General features: G+C 49.9%; 2 protein-coding genes across 6 annotated transcripts in view; one reads left to right on the plus strand and one right to left on the minus strand.

Annotated features, from left to right (window-relative positions):
* LOC126571248 (mucin-5AC) overlaps nt 1-27,120 on the minus strand; it is a 286,563-nt gene that overhangs the window by 13,803 nt on the left and 245,640 nt on the right. For 2 of the 5 annotated variants that reach the window (XM_050229607.1, XM_050229603.1), the window contains exons 1-2: nt 20,471-20,668; nt 18,762-19,027 (exon numbers count right to left, since the gene is read on the minus strand). The gene's annotated coding sequence lies outside the window, so the exon portion shown is untranslated. Of the gene's footprint in view, nt 1-6,689; nt 6,727-18,761; nt 19,028-20,470; nt 20,669-20,689; nt 20,719-27,120 lie in introns of those variants that run through there. The other 3 variants (XM_050229604.1, XM_050229605.1, XM_050229606.1) reach the window with 3 other exon arrangements.
* LOC126571263 (putative serine protease 29) lies at nt 13,838-15,096 on the plus strand. Its single transcript, XM_050229629.1, has 2 exons — nt 13,838-14,641; nt 14,728-15,096. Exons 1-2 carry the CDS (start codon nt 13,843-13,845, stop codon nt 14,940-14,942), a joined length of 1,014 nt encoding a protein of 337 aa, XP_050085586.1. The 5' UTR covers nt 13,838-13,842; the 3' UTR covers nt 14,943-15,096.

A 27,120-nucleotide genomic window follows, 5' to 3' on the forward strand; every position in this document is an offset into this window, starting at 1 on the left:
TCGCTTTGGTGTCTTCCGTTCCACCGGCAGGTTTTTGGTCAGTAAGATGACAACCATTTTTGCGGCACATTGAGAGCTCATCAGAGCTCATCGAAATGACAATGTTGTAGACAACACAATGGAAACTCCAGAGCACAATGGCATTCTTGTGGAATTCCCGCTCAACTCGTGCATCATTCGTTCGAGCGTTCGATGAGTTTTTATGGTCCAATCGGTCAACAACGCGTCATAAGATTGGGGAAGACAGACCAGTTTCTGTAAGACACACGCGCACGCACACACCTTGGCCTCGAAACGTGACCGGTACGACCGCTGAAACACAATCAAATCGTAGAGTAGACCTCCTGGAGTGTGCTAAGCCGTTACTGGTACGCTATGCGGTTCGTGAATAATCATCGATCAAAATGGAATTCATTAGCACGTTGCAGCGTGGTAGAGGATAGAGTAAAGGGAGCGCGATAGATACTAAAAATGCATCCTAATCCCAACTGCAAACTGGTTGGCGCGAGAGAGTAGAAGAAGCTTTTAAACGCGCAGTTGGAACCCTTCTTTATAGTCCGGCTTGGCGTGCGGCTTGGCGTATTCATATATTATAAATAGAAGTGCAATCATGCAGCTCCAACGAGTCGAAGTTTATGGCCCCCATAACCCTCATTCCACCGTTTACTGGAAACATGCCGGTTCCGATTCAAGATGCCGAGAAACGTAACCTCAAAACACCTCCCAGTGCACCGCCACGGCCGCACGTTACGTTAAGTCCTCCAATCCATTAGTTGTGAACTAGAAACGTTTCTCTAGCATTATCGGACCTAAAGCAATCCATCAGCAGCACTAATGGTGTCCATATTTGCTATCGAATAGAGCAGACTTTGTAGTGACCTTCCGTGACGATGCATCGACAACGACGAATCCAACGGAATGTGTAGATTGAAAGCGAAGAATCGACGTCGCTACAGCCAAGGCAGAACCTTCATAAAGATCCACCTTCTAGTGCAGCATCTCTCGCACACCATCAAGGCGCAATTAAGCGCTCAAACACCGTGCCGGCGCAGCTAATTACGCAGGGGTTCCCTCTTCGCGCTCGCGATCATCATCATCGCGCATCCATCGTAGAAACGCAACCGCAAACGCAATCGTACGCACAATTACACATTGACCCTGATTGGTGAGTGTTTTGGAGGTCTGGGAGCGGTTCATCGCCAACCAAGCAACCAACCATCTGCAGTCAGTGGCTGGCCATGGCCCATGTGCAGTACGTGTCATCGCACCTGCTGCTGCAACAACCGCACTGATGACCTTCGCTTGGTGGTAGAATGCACAGCGATCTATACTCTTTAGGCTAGGCAGCTAGTTAGGCAGGAGTGCCTCTCAGTTGCAGACTCAATTGTTCACGTTGTTCACGTCGAGCTGTCGAGCCGGGTGGGACAGAATTGCAGAACCCTTGGCCTGATCAGCTTCACCAGATCTCACAGCAGCATCAGTGGTGGCGCATACTAAGCACCGCGCACCAGCAGCGTGTTGATGATCATGATGAGGCACCTGGCACCCGTGTGGCCCTGTTTCCGAAGCGGCCCGCTGTTTGCACCCTTAATTGGCTGAGACTGACGCCACACTACTGGATGGGCGGGCATTGAATAGATAATGTTTTGTTACTTTAACGAGCCACCACCTGCATCAAAGGGCGCTGCTGCACCCTCGTCGTCGCTGGTGGTCGCACCAGTTGAACAGCCGAGGAAAAGCATAAACGGCTGATTAGCGAAGAGATTATACATGGGGAAGACCGGCGTAGCGTGGAAGATGGTGCTCGCACACAGCTAACGATACACAGTCTCAGTTTCTTCCTCAGTCGCGCGGTAGTTAGTAGCTTCACTGTCGCTTCCCATTTCTTTCCACCACGTGACGCACCATGCACCGTGCCAGGCTGGGTACTGTTTGGAGGTCTCTGGGTCGATTTTTCAAATCGCTTAATTTCGAGGTCAGCGCACAACCGGAGCACGGAATATCGTTTGGAGGAGCGGGATGCGATGGTTTTTTTTTTGGATTCGGGGAGAAAACGCGAACGCGAAAGCAACGGCGATTATGGCATCCCACGTTTGCGATCGTGGTGAGGTGGTGTGCGGTCTTGCATTTTTTAGAAACCTGGCCTTTGCCCCCCCAGCATCAGCAGCAGCAGCATCAGCGCGAGCTCTGCTCCAAACCAGCAGCTCCAGTGAGTGAGTAATGCGACTGAAGGCTCATTTCTGACGATTTCTTGTGAAGAAACCATTAAACTTGTTTTACTTAAGTGAATGCCATGTTAAACTACAACTTTTCAAGAATATTTGGTTCTGTTTTTGGGAATGATTTGTTAACAACTTCATCCATATCACCAAATTTAAGAAGACATGTTTTCGAAAAGGTTGCATTTTCCGGTGCACATCATAGCCACGTGCTTTATGTTTTGAAATACATAAATTGATATTCTTTTGATAGATTATCAGTTTCTCCAGGTAGCCCCGTGAAGTTGTTGTGGAATTTCCAATTTTTAATTTTTTGGCAGCATTTGGTAGTTGAAAAAGTGAGCACATGATGCTGCCGGATAGGTGAATGTTCAAACCGGGTTCGTCGCTTAAGTCTTAAGGGGCAAGTCTTTTGATTCGAATCGAAAACGGTGCCCATCGTAGCTGCGTGATGGGTCATCAGAATAATACAAATTAATATTCTTTTAAAAGATTATAAATTTATCTAGGCAGTCCCGTCGAGTTTTTGTTGGATTTGCTATTTTTCGATTTTTGGTAGATCTTTGAATTTTTGCCTTTTACCATTTTACCTTAAAAACAAGTTTTAAATAATTATCAAATAAAAAGTATCAACATTTTTTGTGTAAACTCAACGGCGGTACCTTGCAAACAGTGTCCAGATAATGTGTTAAAATTTTCATATCGGTTGTTCCAGTAGTTTTTGTGCTACGAAGGGCACCGACTTTAAATAAGTTGGTTTTGGGAATCGGTAAAATCTATAACTTTTTCAGTATTTCTTCGATTGATCCAAAAATTTTACACAATACTTTTGAAAGGATCAGCATTCACGGAAAAATGTTTAAAAAAATGTTTAAAAAATGTCACAATAAAAATAAATAGCGTAGCATCCCCTTTAAAATGCGTGTACCTCGTTGTGTGCGTCTGCTCCGAGAGAGTAACCGGATCCACGGAATCCGATTGAATTCATCGATTTCGTTCATCGCAGTCAGCAACTTCCATTGCGAACTGCGAAGTCCACTAGAAGCCGGACAAGCAGGAACGTGGTATCAAAAGGTTAGCAACACAATGCACCATTTGCACAAACCTTCCACATTGACCTGGGACAAGCTATTTTTGAAGCTCGCGATCAAACAAAAATAGAGCATCAGGCAACATTGTAACCTAGTACTACCCCGGAACACAAACAATCGGACTCATCACTTCGAAGCAAAGCATTCCAAACGTTCTGCTAATGATGGAACTTCCACCACCAGTGACAGGTGTCCGTCGTCGTCGTAGCCAGTGGTAAAGTCGTCAACGTAGTCCATCTAATGAATCACCGTAAATGTCAACCGGACCGTTCCGAAGCGTTCCAATGTGTACGGTCAGGTGCGCCAATTTTCCCTTTTTTTTCTTTTCGTTTGTGCTGCCATGTGCCGATTGATGGATGCGCGTACGCACACACAAGCACACGCACTATGATACCGTTGGAAATTGTCATCGATATCGCCATAGTGTGTGCGCGAGAATGATTAATAATGTAGCGCATCATCACGTCGGGCCTATCGATTGGCGTATCGGTTGCCACGTGTCATGGGAGACCCACGCACACGCTGCAACTCAATCGTTGGCCAGGTGGAACGAAATTGGATGCTAGCAGACGGTCTGCTACGTCCACCATTTCACAGTTGATGACCATTGGTGCGAGTAACGCACAAAACACAAAAGACTACCGTTTGACGATCATTTTGCTGACTATGTAGAGTCGATCGATCGTAGCGATCAGTTCGCACGAGTTCGCGCTTATGTTGCGCATTATAAGCTACATCCGTCCTCCTACCTTTAGCAGCTTTACACAGGTTCCAATCAAGAGTGGGAGTCATCAGTCGCAGTTTATGGAATTAACTTAGTTCCACTTCGTCACTTACCTGAAATTGGAGAGGGGAAGATACAAAAAAAATATATAAGTTTTAGAGGTCATTCGTGGCAATTTGAACTGTAAACATCTAAATCGATGCGCGACATTAAGCAGCAGTCGTTTGTGTGTTTTCCTTTCCGCGTTGCTTGAGCTGCTTCTTTATGATACGATCACCCGACCGTCGACCGATCGACGTCATCGTTCTGTTTATGAGCCTCATTTTCCACCCCTTGACCCTGGAGGCCACCAGGTCGGTCGCTTCCATGGAACCGGAACTTTTAATTGGACTCCACTAGTACTCCACTGTTCGGTGTTTTGCTTTTTTGGTTCGATCGGAATCCAGCCAGGAATGTGCGATCACCCCTCTAGGTCCCAGGAGTGACATTCCTTTCGCACACTGATCGAAACGACCTTGGTGTGCCAGATCTTCCTCACGAAAGCTCCACCCCTTTGCCAGGTTATTTGCATAATTTTCGCCTCCCCCCAGTAACCGGATTAACGCAACCGGAAACCGGACAGTGGCTCTAAAAATACATCGCACCCGCCGAAAGCTGCCCGGGGGCCACGGGGATTCAAAGTGGAAAGGCAAACAAATCGGCGTCCAACGACGATGCCCATCAGGGTGTGCCTGCTGTGGAGGTCTCGGGGAGGGCGAAGATCATGTTTGATTATTCGAAATTAGGTAACGAGCGCAGCGGACGCACCATGATGATTGACAAAGAGCGAACGAGCGAGTGACTTCCGTGTGTTCCGCGACGGCATGGGATGGGCACAAGATGCGAGCATGATGCTGCTACGCCCCGAAAGGAACCGTAATCAGACCGTAGTGCGAGCGAGTCACTTACTGGCAATAGATGGGTGGATGTTTTGCGATGCCACGATAATATGCCATCAATCTCTGCTCCTCCTCGTAACTCAACCAAACGGCCTTTCGGTCCCAAGAGATTAGATAATACCGGGTACCGATCTCTTGTGCATCTGCTGTGCTCGCTAATGCTCAAATACTGATGCCGATAAAGCCTGCGAGACTGTCTCGGCGACCAGCGGCGGCGGTGGTGGTGAAGCAAATAACATTCCCTTTTTCATAAAACACCCTCGAGGGAGAGATTTGGGCGTGAGAAACCAGATAGAGCCGAAAAATTGGGTTTGTCTTTCTAAGAAGGGGGGGGGGGGCGCCTCGAACCATGAGTCCACTTACTGACGCGCTTCTCACGCGATTACCCCGCGAGCACTTTGTACCGAGACCGGCCCGAGGTGTGCTCACACCAGACTCCCAGGAGATGAGATCTACCTACCGGAGCTCATCATTACCTTGTCGACGGATCCAATTCGCTTATAATGCAGATTCATCACTTCTGCTGCTTCTTCTCTTTTAAGACTTTTTTTTCGGCCCAACAACGTGACACGTACACGACACAGTAGTAGTTCGCCACGCTAGTCACACTTTACACTCCGTGGCGATCGTCATTCAGCCTCTAGAAGGTCGCTCTAGATCGCAAGACGTCGCCGAACGGGCGCACAAACATAGCACACCTTCAGCTAGAACTTCTCTCATTGAAACAGTAACGGCACCACCTTGGAGCAACAGATGGAGTACGGAACTCGCTCGTTCCAGTGCAACTCCGTTGCAAAGACTTTCACTCGAACCAACCGGACCGTTAGAGCGGCACGTGCCTGTTACTCTACTCTGTTCACTGTTTACACTCGTCGGCTCGGATCGGTATACGGATTCCAATTTCAATTGAACCACCTCGCGCAGCAGCCACAACAGTACCACCACAACGGTTACCGGATTGCTTCACCAGCCCCCTAAAACCCGGCCACACGCCGCGGTTACGCTACTTTGCGCCACAGACAAAACCAGATCAACGGTCCGGCAAGGTGTACTGTTGTGCTGCAGCGAGCGGAAAGTACTGCGCCGGGCCAAGCACCACGAGAACCTTCCAACCGAACCACCGTCAACAACGAGCTGCAACGGGCGGTGCTGCTGTGGCGATCGTCGAATCCAGCAGTGGAACAGTGCGCGAATGCAGCCGTGTGCTGTGCTCGGAGACGCACGCGACCATGGCCAAGACAAACAGGAAAAGCTTAGGATCGCGCGGTTCGTTGAACCACCGGTTGGCCGTAGCGTGTGTGCGGGCACGAGACACTGCGGCTACTGGTACTTTTATGCTTTGGTTGGCCACGCGGTGAATGGCGGAAGAATTTCTAACCAGAAAGTCTCCGAACGGTTCAAGCTCATTAGCCGCTCGCGACGACAACGACGAAGCCGCCGCCGTCCACACCGCAATCTCTGGTTTACGGTTCTCCTTCTTTCACGGTTCCACAGCAAAGGGTGGCCTAATGAAGTCGGTTCCATAATCGAGTTCCCCCCCAAAAACCACTGTCCACGTAATAGAGTAATAATGGAGCGGAAAAGGGCTTTTCGGAGAACTGGCCACTACCTTAAGCTACCGTTGATCGGGATGATTTATCTAGGACCTGTCCTTCGGTGTTGTCACTTGTCCATCAGAAAGACCTCGACATACTCCTATCACGCTAGTCAAACTCACGTTATCAGCTGCAATTGCTTTTGAGGGTCACCAGCAATCCACCACAACGACCTGCACCACTGTCACTGTGTCCTACCGCTACGAAGCAACTAAAAGAGCGATTGATCATCATAGGCGCTGAATCGTTAAGCCTACGATCTCTCCAGAACTCGACGGCAATGATTGACCGCAAGAGGAAAATCAACAAATGGTGGCGCCACCAACGCGAGTGCACACAGAACTGCCCACCGGCACCGTGTCTAGGGAACACTTGGCCAGCACATTGTAAGTCCCGTCAGGTCGTCAGGTCTAATCAAACCGGACCCTCCAAAACACAAACGTCCAGATTACTCACTGTTGCTGGTAGCTGGTGCCTAGTGTTGCCTCCCTTCCTTGCTTATCAAGCGAGTCAAGTCGGGCCAATAGATGCGTGCAACTGATACCGGTCGTCATCCGTCGCACCGTCGTACCGCCCCCCGGGTCTAAACGGTGTTCGGCCTTCGTCCGCTCTACCGGCGCGTTATCAGTGAGATAACTTGCTGTTCAAGTGCACCAACCTCCGGCTCCACAGCTGACACACACGCAGCGAGTGACGCAGAAGAACTACGATACGGGGCGGACAGTTTGAGCCACGCAAGTGTTAGATCGGATAGAATCTTCCAAGTGAGATCCGCGAGATCTCTAGGAGATCGCTAAACTGAATACTGAACAGAGGTCCAGCACAAATCGGTCAATTGGTTAATCGCCACTATGTCCAAGGTTGGCACCTCGTTAACCGCCAGACAGACCGAAAGTCAGTTCCCAGTGCTTCGTTATGCATTCGACACCTTAACCTGCTTCTCGTCAGCCACGCGGGTGCGATGAGAAACGCATACCGGCGTGGACAGTGGACAGAAAGCGCGGTACTGGGACTGGAATAACATGCAACGGAACAGCGCCACTTACAAGCCGAAAACATGCGATTGTAGTGCCGAACCGCGCTGCGCGACGGTGTTGTCCGCAAACCTGGCCATGATTAATTCATTAAATGATTAATCTTCGCGCAGTGCTAGCCGCGATGTGCCCCACGTGGGATTGCTGCCAGCTGCCATGGCACACCGGCGGCGTCAAGTCAACACCTACACTCGCTACCACCACCGCCACCAGATCGCGGACGCAATCTGCTGCTGCTGCTGCTGCTGCGCCTCGGTGAATAATGTATTTCGGGTGAGAAGCCGCGAAGGGAAACAACTTCTTTCCAGTCTGGGAGAATCTGTTGAAAATTGACCTCCCGGGGGGGTGGAAGTTTGGGAGGATTCTTATTGTTGGATGGGGTAGATGGGTACTCCCGACGCTGCATCATCCATCATCGGGGGGTAGTCGCTTCTGGTATTGAAAGAATGCGGGGAATGATTTAAAGCACACAAAGCGCCACCGCCTAAACTCTCATTGTGAAGTTTATGGCGCACATCTCAAGTCCAGGCAGAAACAATCTCGCGGTACCAAAAGATTTAATTTGGAAAGTGGAATATAAGGGAACAATTTGGGAGCTTAGTGACCCCTCAGAACATCTTATTCGTGCTCCAGGCGACTAGGAAACTGGGAATGACTTCCGTTTTCTGATTAACGGACAGGCAATAAACACATGAACGTTTCAAGTGATTGTTTAGTTCCTTCGTTTATTGCTTTGTCTTCGGTGAGGTCTGTCTGCGCGCATAATTCCCTCCCCCGGGGGGTGAATGTAACGCAATTCCACCGACACCGATCGTTAATCCCACGGTGCGAATGAGCTGCCAGCGCAAAGACGCATTCCAAATTCCACTGCAAACACTAAACGCGTGCAAGAGACCCGCTTTGAGCCAGAACGACTCGCTCGGATGTTGGAGCTTTGTTTCGAACCACCATGAAACCGCCGAAAAAACTTCCCAACCAACCTAGAACAAGCTCCCCACAATGGGGGTTTTACTGTGGGAATATGAAAGGAACATGAGCCGCCTAGCCCGGTCCGGAGGCTTTTCCTACATTCCAACTCCATAAATTGCAAACCGCCTCGAAGCGGTGGTTCGTAGGCCGCGTCAGATTGGTTAATCGTGTCCCCATCGGTGGTTCGATCGATGCCATTATGATTATGCCGGCACCCAGCTTGCAGGGAGACACAACTTACGAAACAGACAGCACCAAGTGCTCGCTCGCTCGCTACCCGCTGATGACAATTTTGCGCTACGACGCTGGCTTGCTCCAGTGGCAACTCCAGGTCTCTTCAGGAATGTCAACCGACTCCGGGGGCAGATGCAGGTGCGTGCATCGTTCCCGTTTTCTGCGCTGGACTCTGCGCTCGGCTCGGTGCTCGGTTTGCGCATGCTTTGACCTAATTTCATTAGCCCGTTCATGCTGCCAAGGGGACCGCACGCCTCGTTCCCTTCCGTAGCCATAGCGACACAGGAAACATTGTGCATCGGCATCTATGCTACATCTCTCTCCCTCTCTTTCTCTGGGTGCATTGCGGTGGAAAAAGTGGATCAGTTTACGCGCGGGCCAGGACGTCCTGTCTGTCTGCAGCTCGAACCCCAGGGGGAGGAGAAAAACCGGTTCGTAGATCCGCTCGGAAGATGGACACTGCAGTGGGTCTTCCGGGAATTGTAAGCTAGGAATGCAACGAGAAGGCGCTGCTCGGCGGAGTATTCCTAAGTAGACTTCAAAGTCGAATTACAAATATGAAAAATGACACCGAATGAGGTTAGGTGTGGATGATGTCGGTCAGACGACGACGTAGGATGAACCTCGCGATAGCGTGCACCGGCATTTCTCTTCCAACGCTTTTTGCAAGATGCACACAAAATGCAAATCGTGCTAATTTGTGGGATACAAATTAATCAATTTCACACATCGCCACTCATCGGAAGATCATGAATATTCACTGTCATATCATCTTCGATGACAGCAGCTAACTGCGCTTCATGCTAAACGACTACATAACGGTTTCCGTGCATCTTTTACTGCACGCACATGCCCGCGTGGAAGGCCAAGATGATGATGGAACAACCGGCACTTGGGAAGCAGTCTTTTCTGTGGCCTTCACCGGTCACCGCCAATGGTTACGAGATGAAGCAGCAAACTACCTCCGGCATTATACCCTCCTGGAAGCAAAAATAGCTAGTTAGCCTCACTCGCTACCATCGCGATTTGCACGCGAGTTCCATCAAGTGACATCCCAAAAAATATTAAATCCCTTCCCAACCGGCGTGACTTCCGACAGCAATCACCACCACCACTAGCGGCAGCACCAGCAGCAGCAACTTGCGCAATCGGCACCGCGAAATGGGTCACCGGCAGAAGACGCGACCGCGCGAAACTCGTGCTAGTTCCGTCAGGTATGATACTCCTCCTCGGCTTCTGGCTTCTCGTTTTTCCCGGCACCATGCACGATGTTCGTGCGTCACTACGTACGCGGCCGGGCGCGCGATACCCGGTCCAGGTTGCATGACCATTAGCTAAAGTGCATTAAAAGTTTTACTTAACCCGCTTTTGCTCGATCGAAAGAGTGCGGTCCGTGCGGGGATGATGGAAACGATGGAAACGCCAAAGAGGAAGCCATTTTCCGGTAGCCACACGGAGTTTGTATGTGGGTAATTATGTGCAGATTCACTCATTGCCTCATTGCCTATCTACCTTTTTGTTTCGGACGTCATGAGCACGCTGGTTCGTTGCTCTTAATACCCACTAGCTTTTGCCATTTTGTTTCTCACGAAAAACCACAATTTTAGCGCGATGAAGCTATTGGTTTTGTGCTATTGCTTTCCGCTTCAACATATCGGATATGTTAATGAATCCACCATCTGCATCTGTAGTGCATTGGAGCCACTCTAAGCTATGACGACAGCGGTAGATGAAGCAGATATGAGATGGACACTAACATCACTGTATGGCCGGTGACGATGACCACAAAAATCCCCTCTCTCTAAAAGTACATTTCGGACACTTTCAGTTTCATGTGTTGCTGTCAGGTTCCGCCAACAAATGGGCAACCACCAGTCAGCGATTCATCCAACTTGTCACATCGCTGCTGAGCCCTCGTAACGTTACGCAAGTACCGTGCCGGTAGCTGTACAATGAATTCCAACTATACAAAAAAACACACATCTATTGCGACGAGCACACTGGAATGCACTCATGAATCGCGCCAACGGCTTAAACCTCAGCTAGCCGCGATTTCATGACGTACGACAACCACACAAACATCAATCGAAGTAGCAGCTGAGCGATTGCTGGGCGTTTACTGCATTGATAGGTAGTTTATGGAGTATCTTATTTATAAAAAATAGGAAAAGGAAGCAGCTTATCATCAGAACATCCTGTATCGTCACGAACGCAGCGACAAACAGTGCACGAAACAATCGGAAGGATACGATTTCACTGGCAAAAAGGATGCAAAACGGAACCGGTCAGTCTGATGTACTGTTATCGACATGCGTTGCACTTTGGCTTACAGAACGCCACCGATACGGAATCTTATCCCTGTGCAAAGCTCCTGCTTTGCAACAACATGAAAAAATGCTGGAAGAAACGCTCTCCGCCATTCGATAGTCCAGGACGCATTTTTGGGCTTCACACCGATAAGCGACAATCATTGAGCGAGCATTAAGCGTGAATATCATTCACTGATTTTTTGTGTGCAAAACACGCAAACGCACCCCACAAACCACTAATCCCGCGCCGCGCACGTACGTACAGCGTTGCCTAGCTCGTACGGAGTTCTATCGCGAGTCACCTGCTCCGGGGAACAAAAACAAAAAGCCTTCTCTTATCCGACGGAGGAGTTCTTATTTGTGGCCCACTTCGCGCCCGAAAAACGAACCCCCCCGTGCGTGCCAGTTCGTGGTGCTCTAGCAGAGATTGGTAAACGCATCGCGAGAGTGTTTTGCTCTGCTTTGTTTACGGTCCCGCACCAAGTAATCATGCTGAGTTATGTACTGGACGCCCGAGCAGTACTCGCACTCGTTAATGCAAAGCGTCTTATGGAGCTGGGTGAGCTGGACTGGCAAGGCAATCGGATTTGGATTCACTTACAGGCCTAGCTTACCTTCTCCGGGCCGAGCAGTGTGTACACAGAGTGTAGCATTGCCGCAAAACAAGCAACATGCATCACGGTGGACATAATCTTGGGTTAATCCACTGGGCCCAAGGCGGGCAGTTACGGCGACAGCCAACAGCTCAACGTTTGCAAACCGATTTGCTTAGCCAATTGCTCTCCTCCGAGAAGGAGCCCGGTGAGGGTCTCTGAGGGAAGGAGTAAGGGTCTCGCATAAAAAAACTCCCGTTGCTGTGACGCCCTCTCCGTGGGTTTATCTTTCTGCCACGGCCATTGGTGGAGTTTCCGCGAGCTCGCTTTAGCGCTGCTCTCGTTGCCTCAGTTCGCTTCACGATTTACACTTCACTCTGGCACTGTGCTTGATTTCCAGGTCCATGGCCCGTGTGCATGATGGCGAAGGGTTGCAGCACGATTGCTCTATTGCAATTGCAGCAACAGAGGCACCGACTGCGTCCAGTTTTAATGTTTGTAATAGAAAGAGTTGAGGTGCACACTGAGCGCCGACATTTCCTAGAAGTCTTTGTTTAGGACCTCGCGCAGCACATACAGCGCGCCGCCTATGACACTCCGGATGACCTACTTGCCCCATGCTACTTCTAATGCATCTAGAGCATAGGAGGAGCGGAGAATTCAAAATGGGGACACCATGGCACCATGCAAGCAAACATGCCCTCGTCGTCCTGGAAAGGTCCTATTCAAGCGACCGATCGGGCACGGCAGGTACGTGTCCTTATTCATAACTCAAACTAATGTTCCGGCCGTCAACTTTCGTTTTTCGTTTAACGTCGTGGCACACAAACAACATGAAAGCAACCGGAGCAGCACTGGAACTAAACTAGGCTGACGCTGACGCGTCCGAATCCCCGAGCGTGGCTTGACGCCCCCTACCGTAATTCGAATGCAGCACGCAAATGCGATAAACGCGACACTATAGAGCACCTGGCCGGCCAGCCAGCCAGCCAGCGGTTTTATGCCACGGCTCTGCGACCGCGTGAAGGTTGATTATTTCGTCAGGTTGCGCTCATAATGGAAGAGCTGCTGCTGCTAGTTGCAGCACCTACCTCTGGTACGCTTCGGATACTGACAGCACAGAGCAAGAGGGAGCCGGCCACCAGCTGAGCTGAGGGAGGATGTTACACAAAAATGGATTAACCAAATACTCGGTATGCTCAGTCGGTGCCTAGGGTGTTTCAGCGGTGCTGAAGGTCATGCCAAGTGTTTCCGAAAAGGTTAGCAACCCGTTCGCTCGCTCGCTTGCTGATGCCCTTCGATTGTAGGATTTATGAGGTTACATTCACATTTGGCAATCGGTGCGATGGCACGAAGAATACTCACTGGAAGTTCCTTCAAAGGTATAGATGACTTACCAGCTAGCTCCTAGGGGAAAATTAGATTTAGATGCAATTGTTCTTTCCCAATAGTTCAAATTTTGCGAAGAGATTCGTGGAAATAACTTTAAGAAATCCATCAATGCCCTCAACTCTACAAAACCGACAAAAAGGCTACTGAGATCCTCACTTTATAACATTTCACCGCAAACCACGTGCATGCCAACTTGGATCACCACCGAAATCGCTCCCCGAAAACGCGTACGCGGACTTGCGCAACCGCGTCTCTCCGTGGGCGCACTCTGTGCGAAGGCCACAACCATCAGCCACTGATAATGGCGGCTCGCTGTAATGGCCGCGACGCGTTCTAGGCCCGCCCGCCTGCCCGAGCGTTCTGCCACTTGCGCAATCGTAAATTTGTGTGCAAAAAGAAGAAGTCTCGTGTTGATCGTGCCGTGTCGTGGATCACTTCCTGTTCTCTGTTCATGGCCAGACCCGGAGAGAAGGTTCTACGAGAGCTTAGAAGACCCGGAGGGTAGTTTGCCGGTGTGCGTCTCGCACTGATCATGATCAACATCGTCTGCTCTTCTGCGCCTACGAGGAAGAGCATCCGCAAGATCATTCCTGCCTGGGTGACAATGATCATCGCTCATCGCTAAATTGGATAGAATTATCCTCAATCGAGCGCGCTTAGGCCACGGAGGATCCCTAACATCCCCCCCTCGGGGGGCTATAAAAACCTACCGGGAACCGGTCGAGCGCGGTTACTTGCGCCAAGATGTCCACACACGACGCACGGTCGCGTCGATTTCGTGGACCAACGACGGTGCTGTGGTGCTCGGTGACCCTAATACTGGCGATCCTTCTTCCCGTGCGTAGTGCAACCAACAGTGGCACAGTTTCCTGTGGTATCCGGAAGGCGCAGAATGGAACGATCTATCCGGGTGTGGCGATCGAACCGGGCGAGTGGCCCTGGCATACGCTCATCTACTATTGGTCCGGTTCGCGGCTCGATCCACCGTCCCGGATCTGCGAAGGTGCACTGCTCAGTGATCGGTTCGTGTTGGCCGCTGCCCACTGTCTCAGTGTAGTCCGTGGTGCCCGACCGGGGACCGTTGGACACGGTGAACTGCTGCCTGCCCATCAACTCGTCGTACACGTCGGTGCCGTGTCGGTCCAGCAGGATAACGAACACTCGCACCGGTTCCAGGTGCGCAACGTAACGGTCGAGGATGAGTCGGATCTGGCGTTGATCGAACTGCTCGTTGTACCACCGGAACCGAAGCTTATCGATGAGCTGGCGCTGGAGTGGGGCGATGGTAGTGGGATCCCTTCGGAGGAGCTACTTCCGACGGACAATCGGTGGAAATCGATGCCGGTCTGTCTGGTGAATGCACTCGATCTGACCACCCTGTACGGTGCCGAGATGTACATTCTTAATCAAAGCCAACGGAACCGCCTCGGAGGGTACGAACCGGTACGGTTAGTGTTGGATGAGTTTTTGCTCTGCTCCGGCTCGACACTCGCCATGAAAGCGCGTTCCATCAACAGCACTACGATCTCGTTCACCATCAAAGGTAAGTCACCCGGGAATGACCCACAGCACACACACATATCATGATACCGATCCTCAGCGTAGCGTTTGCGTTCGATTTGCTTGCAGATCTCAACCTTCCGAGCAATGACCGTGGTACGGCACTCTACTTCAAGCACCGGGGCACCTGGGCGTTGCTCGGGTTTACCGTGTCCCGGGCGAACCACCAGTGGACACCCGGTTCCGTCTGTCTGCCGACCGACATCATTACCTTCGACATCCTCTATCCGGCCCTCCACTGGGTAATGGACGCGCTGGACTATGGGGACAGTGCCAACAGTTAGCCCCACGAAGACACCGTCGACGTCCTCTCCCTTTCCGCGTTCCATTGTTCCGTGTCCGCGTCCATTGGAAAACAATAAAAAAAGCACCTCGTCCACCATTACCACCACCTCGCTCTAGCAAGATGCCAGCACGACGGGCGAGTGTCGGTATGTTTGTGTCTGTCACAAGAAAGCCCGGTCCGCAGACCACTTTCAATTACTTCCGATTCCGATTCCGATCGTGACAATTGAGCGAACGCCACACCCCCGAGAAAGTGATCGATCGAACAGGTCGGTGGGTGTTCCGCCCGGTCTTAAAGAGGTCTGTGGCCTCCATTCTCCGCTCTGTCCATTGTCCCGCCGGGTGCGGCGTGTGGAACTCCAGTAGACCGTAGCGTTTGGCCGAGTGTCTGTCTTGGAGCGCGCGCGCGCCCAGCAGCGTCACGGAGAGTGTGTTTTGTTTTTGGCCACAGTGTGCCAGTCCGTCGAGTGCGAGTCCGGAACCACTGGGCGGCCGCCCGAACTGGGCGGAAATGCAAATTTCTCTTTCAATTACCGACAGGCCCTTGCCACCGGACGTTATGTGGGTCTTCCGGGGCGAGACCCACGGAATGTTCCGAGCGCACTCCCGCACACTCTCCCGCGTTCCCGGTGGTCCCGGAATTGGGCACCGGCCGCACCCCGAAACCCGAAAATTGAAAAGCCACAGCCCAAACGGCGGAAAGGAAATCGCAAATCATCGCTAACGGGATCCGTGGGTTCCCGGGCCAGATGGTGGTGCCACCCGAATGTACTTTATGGCAGGAATTGGCAGATTTCCATCTCCACTCGCTTTTTTTTGGCCGGAATTATTCTCACCACGTAGTTAACTACGCGAGAGGGTTACAGATACATACAATCTGGCCAACGCGGCTGGCCCTAACCGGTGCTTGTTTGAAGATCATCAAAATGGAAGGAAGAAAGGGTCGTCAAGATATATCGAGAAAAGGCATGGAGGTGGAAGGAAAGGAGGCGCGGTAGGCATTCCCTATTATTATTCCCAGGGGAAAATGGAAAGGAAAGTATTTTTTCACTAACCAAACAGCAGTAGAAGACACACAAAGAGAGAGAGAGAGACATCAAATGTGTCATTATCGTTCATTTCGTTGATGAAAAATGTGAATCCATTTGAGCCATACTGTTAATGGCATTACATCCAGTAGCTGATGCAGCGGATGGTTATAAAGATGAGCGCGTTAGAAAGTTATGGGCTGCAAGTGGCCAGTGGCAACGGCAGTTGCCGTGGCGACTGTCATATGCATTTTGAAGATCAAATTCAACAACTTAGCAATCGAATGAGTATTTTACGTTCGATACTGTCCATAAATGAATTAAAACTAGATCTTCTGTCAATTCTACAATTTAGGTTGTTATTTATAAATTATAATTATAAAATGATATAGTAGCTAAAAAAAATCAATTGTTACCGCTACCTATTCCAGCACCAAAATGTTGAGCTCTTCACAAACATCGGACCAACAACTAACTCACATTTCCCAACCATTTGAAGCAACAAATACGCCCTAATCCGTCCACTCAATCAGTGCATCTTTATCAGAAACCGGACGCTAGGCTAATACGCCCCTCGGGAATATACCGCCTGCGATCATAAATCATCAATCGCCCCCCTGGAGTGTTGACGGGCACTCGCAACTCAACTACACTTCCGCTCGTGATCTCTCTTTTGTGTCGCCACTTCTAGATTCCGCCGCCACCAGACGGAATACATGTCTGGCTTCTGCAGGGGCGGAAGCGTCCAAACAAACAGACAACCGGATTGCTGCGACGAATGCGTCTCCCAAGAACGCGGCACCGCATTCTTGAGCAAATTTTGGCCAATTTACAGCCACCGCCACAGCAGGCGACGGTGGAATGCGTCACAGATAACATTAACGAGCGGTCCCAACTACCGGCAGGCCAGTGCCAATTCTTGTTTGCTGCTTGTTTCCGGCGGCAACCAAAGAAGCACGAAGCGCACCTCTTTTCTCTCTCTTTGTTGAAGTGTACTTCTCTGGGACTTCCGCAATGTCGCACACAAAAAAACGGGCGGTCGAGAACGCTCGGCAGTTATCGTATCGTTATCGGTTTGTGACACGCGTTAATAGCGTTTGGCGATGCCATCGCAACACGCCAGCACGCGCGTGTTTATCTCATGCAATCGTCGTTGTCGTCGTCGCCGGCGTGATATCCGCATCGTCGCTGCGCATTGTTTGCGGTTTGCCGTACCGCTTCTTCCGTAAGTCGCTCGAGAACTTTGAGCGCTCGTGCTGAAACGCATCCAACCGTAAAGTGACTCATCGCCACTAGCGGATCTACGGAAATTCACCCCCCCGGGCCTCGGGTGCTGTCAGCAGAAGGTGCTTTGGCGAACGTTTTGTTTGGAATTAATTCCAGCGAAGACTTCTTTCGCTTTCGCTCTCTTCAGCCGGTGAAGCCACAAACAGAAGAACCGCAAACAGCCGCGGTCCAAGACGATGATGCTGATGCGAGGGCTCTACCGTGTGCATCGGAGCGCAACAGGAGGGGGGGGGGGATAAAGTGGTTCATCACAAAGCCAAGGATCCGCACCGCAGACTGAAATGAAATGGAGAGACCTTCACTGGCCGACTGGCGACTGCGGCGTGACCCGAATGGAGAACTTCTCCGTCCATTCCAAGGATAATGACGTGTATTCATTAATTCATACCAGCGCCACACAGTTATCCTCTCGTGTTTGCATGCATTGGGAACTGAAGCAACTTGCGGACGTCATTATTAAAACTGATGATGGCTATTTACACATTCCCAGACGTTCAGGGTCACCGGGCGTGAGAAGCTACCTGGCAGGGGAATCATTTCGAAGCAGGATCTGATGCGAAACCGAAAGAACGATCCCTGTTTCGCTACCTGTAACGCTCATCCTTCCAGGAAGTTCGCACCAAAAAGGGGAAGCGATCGCTCTCTCAAAAGACTGATCGCTTTAACGCATCATTCACCGAGAATTTCAACCGCGGCGAGCACGTTCGTTTGTGAATCATCGAATGTGGCTCATGGTCTGTTCTTAGGAAAAACACGATCAACCGGAAGGATGATGCCAGCTAGCTCGCTGGAAAGTGACCAGACTGTCTCGTTTGTTTGTTTCAATTTATGGAATCCACGATTGGCTCATAAACCCTAAAGAGCAATCCGGTTTTATGCAGCCTTTTCACAACTTTGTCTGCACAGATATCAAATCTCTGCCATGGTTTACCCGGCAGCCACAGGTGGTTTTGCGATCAATCAGCCCCCGATATGCAAATCAAACACCAGAGACTGTTTAGTTTTATGCCGCGTGACTCTGTAATGTTTCACTCTGGACAGCCAGTATTGCCGCAATAAAGCACCGTGATCCGTGGCGAATTATGCCGGCTTGTGGGTTGTTGAATTTTACAATACCTCCCTCCCCATAACGTAGGTGACCCCAATCGGTCGCCTGTGTCCTGTGTCCGCACGTGTCTGTATGGTGTGCAATAAAGTACTGCACGATTTATTGGCTTTTCTCGAAAGGCTTTCTCGCTGGGTAGCTCATCCCAGCCAAATCCAAACCACCATCTTCTCTCCTGAGTTCGATGTTCGCCAATCGGCGGTCATCACCGTTTTTTTAGCTACCGAAACGAAGCCCAAAAACAGACAACACATCTCTACAGACCGGACAAGAGCTAGCAAGCAAACGGCAAGCAAGGCAGAAGCATCATAAACCGGGTTTTGCCACTTCCGGCTCGGTAGTTAATGGTTTGCACAGCGAGCCCGAGACGCCTCTTTATGCCGCAAAAATGCCCTTACCGTGAGTTCGTAGCTCCGCGCAGGAACCCGGCGAACGATCGGAGGTGGTAGCAGCTCGGAGGTTCGTTTCCTGTAATCCCGTACTCGGGCGTTGAAGTCTTTCGATTTGGATTCTCTTTCTCTCTGCGCACTTCTTCACTTTCACCCGCAGGCTTGTTTTCAGTACGAAAGTTCGCGCGATCTTCTAGGGGGGGGGGGCGATTCTAACACAAAACTCTTGTTCAACTCTTGTAGCACGACTTTCAGTTTTTCACATTTCACCAACCCTGGAAAGCACACGGGGGAAAAAGGACACAAAACAAAAGAGGTTAAACAAAAAAGGGTAAATCGAAGAGCAAAAAAAACCGGAGCACGATGCTCACGCACTGAGCACGAACTGTTGTTTTCGGTGCTTCTTCCTCCCTCTGGCAGGTTTTGTCGAGCGATCAAAACAGCTCAACCAGTTCCCTCGCCCCCCGGGGAGTGTTTTGCCACTCGCTCGCTGTCTCTCGAACACACCACGACAAGCGCAAGCACGCGATCGCTAAGATATATGTTTTATGACAACGATCGTCGTCGTCGCCGTCGTCGTTTTTATTGTTGTCACGCGTTGGGCACGGAGCTTGCTCAACACTCGCGGCCAAGGGTTGTTCGAAAGCTCCGTCCGTCGATCATTCTTATGAGACTTCACTCAAACATCGATCGCAGCAGCAGCAGTAGCAGCAGGATCGACCTTTTCCGCGATCATATCCCGCTACTACAACGCGCACAAACACAGACACAGTGGTTCAGCAGCGCTGACAACGTCGTTCCTACCCACACCAACACTGCAACCGAACGGATGGTAGGTTTTCTGTTGTCACATTCCTCGTCCACGAATTCGATGGCGATCAAGATCAATGGGCCGCCACCACCGCACGCTTGAGCTTGAGTTTCGCGTCTCCTCCAGTGTCTCTCTGTGTGCGTGCGTGCAAGGGTGATGGTACAAAAGATACAACTTTTTTTCTGTTCATTTCACGCACTGATCGTCACATGGGCACGACGAGACGAGGCTATACCAGCAACGAAATGAAAGCAACTTCGCGATGAATCATCGCCACAAACAGCTGGCATCCCCCACACCGGCCAGGGGGGGGGGGGGGGGACCACAGACCACAGCCGCACAGCAACGAGAGGCGGACGTGTTCAAGCTCTGTTCGTCACTCTGCGTCTCCACCAGGCAAATGTCATCGAAAAGGGTGTTCGAACGGATCGGCATCAGCGCATCATCACAACAATCTCTCACAGAGTGTGGCTCCTCGCCGTTGTCGTATCGTTGACGTAGATGCCAAAGGGGGGCGGGCAAGGCAATCCGGGAACACACACATGAAGCTTCGAGATGTGTATACGCAACAACGCGAACAAACGGCGGGCACGCGACGAAACAAAAATGCTCCTCCACTCTGGCGCGTTATTTCATTGGGGATTGGGCCTGTGGGGGGGGGGGGGGGGGGAAGGTTGTTGGATGGGAATTTTGGAATTTCCACTCTCAAACACATACACAGAGGCACACGGATTGGCGCACGGATTATTCACGGATTTTTGTGTTCGATTTGGTTCCAGCTTCGAAGGGAGATTGAAAACGTTTACTCCAAGGCAGCGGACCGGTCGCAACAGTCACTTTGACCAAGCACTTCATCAATTTGAACTTTGGGAAGAAACTACACAGGACTTTTCACAGGAAAAAGTACCTTTTCACTGAGTCCAAGGAAAGTTTTCACAAAAATCACAACCCAACACAGATCCTGCGGTAGTCCTGCTGAATCCGTTCGTTTCGTTTGGACCTTCGCTTGGTGTCACTGGGTGCTAGGCAACGGACCACTCCGGGTAAAGTCGTTCGAATAACTCCCACAACACACAAACGCCCGACATCGACCGCTGTGTCGAGACCTCCGTTTATCCGTACGTACCACGTACGTCCGTCTTGCTGGAAAGCGTATGCGCGAGTGAATGGCTTTTCTCAATGAATCGCAACTTGTCGTCTCGTCAGCTCGTAGCAGATAGCCGGAGCAGTAGTAGCAGAGAGAGCGCAAACCGTGGCCGTGCTTTGCATGAACTTGCTCTCCGATGCTCTCGAAAGCTGATACAGGCGATGAGCAAGGGTTGCATTTGGGGTATTCAGGTGGGCCTGATGTTTGAAAAGAGAAGTGAAACGAGGTGCGTGAGCATAAAGAGTCGGAGGAGAGCGAGCGTGAACTGCGCGGTGTGTTCATTGGACGGTGATCATCCGGCAGCTTGAAAGTTCCTTCTACTGGCGAGGATCGTCAAGAATCGGAAAGAACGGCAATAGTGGGAGGATACTTAGAACTAAATAGTCGAAGATAAAATGGACAGAATTATGAGGATGATCGATTAGGTCTGGTTAGAGTTAGTAATTTTTTTTTGTCGAAAGAGGATTAAGGAGATATTATTCTGATGTTTAGGGGCATTTAACGGACAATTAGAATACAATTTCAACATCGACAAGATCAGCTACAACCACAGAAAGACATGGGTTCGTTTAATTTAGAATCTCTTGTGACCCTTTGGTTATTATTCCCTGAAGAAGATCCACAACCCGATTCTCGGATCAAGTTGAAGTAGTAGTATAAAAGGTGCTAGTATTCCAATTGCTAAATAGAATTATTGAATTGTAATTGAATAGAGTAATTGATTTTAGTTTTGAGATGCTGAGAGATCAAAATCCTAAATCTTTTGCAAAACCGGCGAAATTTTGGAGAGTGTCTAGGACTGTTATCTGTAAAGATCTAGTGGTCATTAAGAACATTTGATTTGGTTTAAAGACACTGACCATAAAGAAATAGCAGGTTTTGAGAAATATACCTTATAGAACTGCAAATGGCTACTAGACTCAAACCTTCGGCGACTTAAGGCACCAATTGCTGTTCAAGTACCTAGAGAAATTGCCAATCGATCGATCGATTATTTTAAGAGCCCTTGAACTGAACAACCTAAGCAACCATTCTTCACCCTTCCAGCGCCCTCGGAGTGGTTCCCACAGAATCCTCTGCCCGCGCGGTGTCCAGCCAGCCATTACACTTGATTGGTTCACTCTGCTGGCCACTGGCCACTTTCAATCGATGATGGTTTTGCTTTGGTTACTCCAAAATCGAATCCCCATCCGCACCCGAGTACCAAAGGCCTTTCCCTGCCCGGGAAAATTCGTTTCACTTTTCCCGCCTCCCGCTGGCCCGCTGGCTACGGACGGGCGTGATGTGCATCAGCGTCCGGTCTGACCCGATTAAAGCACCACCCCCTTAGATTTTAGCCCAAACCCTAATGCTCGCCTTTTCCGAATGCGTTCGTTTTTTTTGTTGCTATTGCTCTTTGAAGAGAAGCAGGAGGAAGAGGAAGAAACTTCAAGACAGACGAATGGCCCCAAAAAGTTAAGTTAATGCAATGCTCGTTGAGTTGAGGCGTGCGCATCAGGAGTCGGGCAAAACGCATCGCTCAAGCGACATGTTTCATTCATGACGTAAGTAAAAGTACGAATTTTCACAAAAAAATAATTATTGTTAATCTACGCCGCGTATGGCCGTGAGTGAGGTCGTATGAGAGAGTCCCCCACCCCGGTAGGACCACCGCTCTAATAAATCGGTGAAAATCGGGCCCGGATCTCAATCGTCCGGAATCTGTCCGTGGTCCGCATACGGCCCGGAACAGCGTGCCTGGCATAAAAGTTGTTCGTGGTTGGCCGCCCTCACCCGTCACCGAAAACCTGGTGGGCATGTGGCGCTGTAAAGATGTAAACCTTAATTGTCTCAACGACGACGATGACGACGCCCAGTTAAAGTTGATGATGAGCATCATGTTTTGCAGTAGGATAGGAGTATCATAAATAGGTTTAAACCTGCACAGCGATCCGGGGGTGGCGTGCTCGCGATGTTACAATTCAAGAACCAAATTCCACCACGGTGGCGTCGTATTTTTGGGAGGAGCTAACCGGCTGATCGACCTTTTAAAAGCTTTTGGAGCAGCTTTTGAGTTAGCAATTTAAATCGATCACTTTCTACTTTATTGGTTTTCGTTGGTGATTTCAAGGGAATTAAAGTATCTCGGATGAGGTTCCGGTTGCGCCATCTATTGCTCTTTGAAGTTGAAAGAGATTTACAACAAGAATCGCGTTTATTCCTAACGTTAGTTTCTATTGCTATCACTATTCGTTTGACACTCAACAATTAAGTTGTTACTATACGAACAACTCCCAACCATCTCGGAACGACTTCACCAGCTGGTGAACGCGTGATTGCGCTACGGATTGGAAAATACAATAAACAAAACCATTTACACCGCCTGGGCGCTATCACCTGTCGGAGCAGGACATACCGGCATGGACATGTACTACAGCAGCAGCCGACACCGTCAAGCTTTCCAAGTGAAAAACTGAAAGCACCCGTCCAGCCTGCGCGAGAGTTTTCCTTTACGGAGGATGATTCTGCCTCTCAATTTATGGTTTATCATCGTTTCTTGCTGTTCCCTCTCGCGAACACATCCGACATCCGATTTGAAGATCGATTCCTTAACGCTCTATTTATTTCCGGCGTCCGCGGTCGGTGTGGCCCGGTGCGCACCTTTTCTAATGCGGCGTTTCTCTATTTTATCTCCTTCATGGGCGCGCGTGGTCTGTGGCGCGGTGCGAGAGGCGCGTCTTTGATCGCGTGATAAGGTGCCAAGAAACAGCAGCAACAGCAACAAAAAAACGGACCTCATGGTGGCGGTGATCGTGGTGTTGTTCCGGGAGACACATGAGTTGTGAGCTGCTAGATGAAAGCATTTTGTGTTGTTCGATTTCGAGAGATTATAGCCCCCGGCTCGGATCCGCATTGCTGGGCGCGTGAGTGTGGTTAATCCGTCAATAGAACACACGATCGGAAGCTCATTATTAAATTAGTGGAGTTATTAGCATTTTCCATTTAATTCTCGGGAAGAATACAATAACCTAATGCAACAGGTTGTGCTGCTGAGCATGACCTGGCACTCTACCGAAGGCTCTCGATTTTTCCTCGACCCGCGAAGGACCGTTACAAGTGAAAAGCGGTTCCACGTATGGCCAGTGCACAAGGCAGTAAAAAAAAAAGCGCTGATGGCAAAGCGGGATAAGTGCGGACAGAAGAAATCGCGAACATGATTTAAAGGCCCACGAAGGCACCACGGAACCTGACCACCTGCGGAACGTACATTAAGCGGAAAACGTGGGACGGGAACCACTAAACTCCGCTCCGCACACACGCGAGCAGTCTGATCGGACGGATTGAAACAAACAATTGGAAATTGGCGTCACAGAAAGGCCAAATCTACGGGAGGCGGACCCGCGAATTAAGATGCTCGCAGAGAGAGATTCATCCAGAAGCACAGATGGCACAATTCGCCGGCCACGGTCAGCATAATTGAGGAATGATTTTGGATGCTTTTCGGATGGATTTGGACGCCCACATGTTTCACGTGCATGATTCGGGAGGTGGAATTGTGCAACTACTTCACAAACAAAACAATAAACATATTGCATGTAATTGAGATTGCAGTCCAGGTGCAGGAGTTACTTTCGAAAGTGTTTCACCTTGAAACCTCCCATCGCAACACTCTCACAGGTAGTCAAATTCAGTGCAGAGGCGCGTCCGGATTATTGGAGTTAATCAAATTAAATGTTTAATGTAACAGTACTAAGTGGAGAATTACATAGCAGCTTAATCTAATGTATGGAGTTAGTTTTTTAATAAAGCACGCGCTGAGCGACGGAGAGGCCTAATTTTTACGTCCAGTCAGGCTAATCCGTGATGCTGCTACTTCTACCGAGCTATCTCGATGCATAAAGTGCTCTCCTTCGATTAGCGGACTACCAGCCGATTTCACAGGCCTCTTTTGCTTCTTTTACATCGCATTTGGACCCGATAATTCAATAATAACTACTTCTTCTCCTTCTTCTTCTTTTGTGCAATGATGAACCAGGGAAAATACGTATGAGAAATGGCTGAATCGAAATATACTAAAATAATGTATTAATAAATTGTGAAGTTAAATTCCTTTCATTGAACTTAATTCTCTAATTTCTTGAAATCATTTAGGACATTTTAAGGAACACATCTGAACCACGCTTCAACCCCGAATCGGTAATTGACCAATGGAGGGCAGCGTTGATTCCGTGAGAAAGGCGCAAAAAAAATCCCGGACACCTCCGAGACCTCCTCCGGCCTCGTCTCCTCCACGATCGATCTCGCCATTCGGCAGCCCGGACCTTTGCTATAGGGCATACCGTGCCGTGCCGTGCCGTCCTGCACACGATCGTTCGACCGAGCCCACCGAGCGAACGGAGCTTTTCTTTCGGGATAATTAAGAAGAGAAATTTGCCGACGAACGACCTTCCAAGAGCAGATGTGCCGCAGAACCTACTTTAAAGCAGCGGCCACAGGGGGGCCAAAGAAGTCAAGCAACATTAGAGTACTCCAACTGTGCGCAATTGTGCGATGGAGACCGCGTCCACCGATCGCGCCGGTACCATGCTGTTTTCCGAGACCTCAATTGTTTTCTGGTCAGACAGCTTGCCAGCCAGGCTACTCGGCGATCGGCGTTTGCCAATTTGTTTAGCCCGAAAAACGGGCTTCATGAAGTCGCTCCAGGGGAAGGGGAGCGAGAGCATATCCGTTATTATGATTAATAATAGGGTTCCTGGCGCTCGCTGGACGGCTCGGGAGATATGCCAGCGTTTGCATATGCGAACACGATACTCGACGCTCGAGGATTCATTAATGTTTTATTTAATTTACGGCGGCCACGGCAGTTTGTGCGAAAACCAAACTCAGAAGGAACCGGAGGACCACGGTGGGGTGCCTGCGGAGCATTATCAATTGAGCATTAGCGAGCATCTTTACCCCCTTCGTCCGCGTTAACTGTATCTCATCTAATCAAATGTAGGTCTAGCGGATTGTGGAATTGATTTTCGGAGGAAACATCTCTCTCGCACCTCAAGTGCGGTCTGCGTTCTCGCACCAACACATTATTATGTAAATTCATCTTTTCGAACTCTATTGCACCGCCAGAGTGACATCAAAGGACAGTGGCCTGATCTGTCACAATGGCCCTCAAGCCAGTCAAGCAAATTAATTCATTCCGGCATTAGAAAATCACCATCACCGCATCATATCACACCGCAATCGGGCATTTAAAGGCCAATACCTGCCAACGGCTGCGAGCATCATAAACAGCTTTCCACATCGCACTTTCGACATGCCAATCGGGGGTCTCCCCCGTCCTTCTCTCTTTACCTTGGCCGTGTGGATTGCAGCACGATGCACGAGCGCGCAGCAGCAGCAGCACGATGCAATCCCTCTGCGCGATGCGATGTGGCGGATCTATCTATCTAAATCCAATTAGCCGCTTAAACAATTCATTAATCGCTTTCCGTGGTTGAATGCGTTTTTGGAGGCGATCTGTTTTTCTTTCTCTCCTAAATTTCATTCGGGGTTTTTATTTAACTAAAAAAAAAAGGTACAATCTTGGAGGTGGTTTGGAAATCCTGCGGCGGCAGGCCAATTATGTGTCTGACTTCGAGAAGGGGGCTGAAAAGGTGCGAGAAAATGTGACAAGTGGAACTGGAAATATTAAAAATGTGCATCCCTTATCAGCGAACACACAACAAGTGAAACGGAACAGTAGAAAGTGACCAATAAAGTGCACTTTATTTGAAGCAAAAACGAGCTCCAGTTATGGATACACTATGTTAGGAGAAAATTCGAGGAAAAGTAAAAGTTTAAAAAATTAATGTTTCGAAATGGAGTTTTCTCCTAAACTGTGTTGTATGAGATCCCAAAAAGGACTCCATTAAAACCAACGATCAATTACTTGTCACAATTCAACAAATTGCATTCGAGACGAGCAATTGGAGACGCTGGCACCTCACCCTGACCTCACACCGAAGATCAATCGCTTCCAGCGGCTCTCGATGAGGATAAAGGACGCAAAAAAAGCCTCCGCGTGGAGTAGGAGAAAGTGTTCGCCTTCGGCACGCACTGGAGAGGATCGCTTGAACTTCGCACTCCGGGCATGCTTTTCACACCTTTCAACCTCCTCCGCCCAGCTCGATCGTCCTCGAGATAAGCTCGCACGCAAGAGTCTTCATGTTGATCGATCTCGAGCAAACACCGATCGGGGCCATGGGAAAATATGGGACAACGGCAGCAGTCGCCCGGGGGGGGAGATCCATTTTCCTCCCATTTCGGCGTGTTTCCACTCCACGGCCGGGAATCCCTGGAAATTGGGTTACCATCACCATCACCACCACCACCACCACCACCACCAGCACGCCAGCGAGGTTCGGATTTCGGGGGTTCCGGGTTTTGTTTTGTTT

Source organism: Anopheles aquasalis, chromosome 2, assembly GCF_943734665.1.
Source record: "Anopheles aquasalis chromosome 2, idAnoAquaMG_Q_19, whole genome shotgun sequence".
NCBI lineage: Eukaryota > Metazoa > Arthropoda > Insecta > Diptera > Culicidae > Anopheles > Anopheles aquasalis.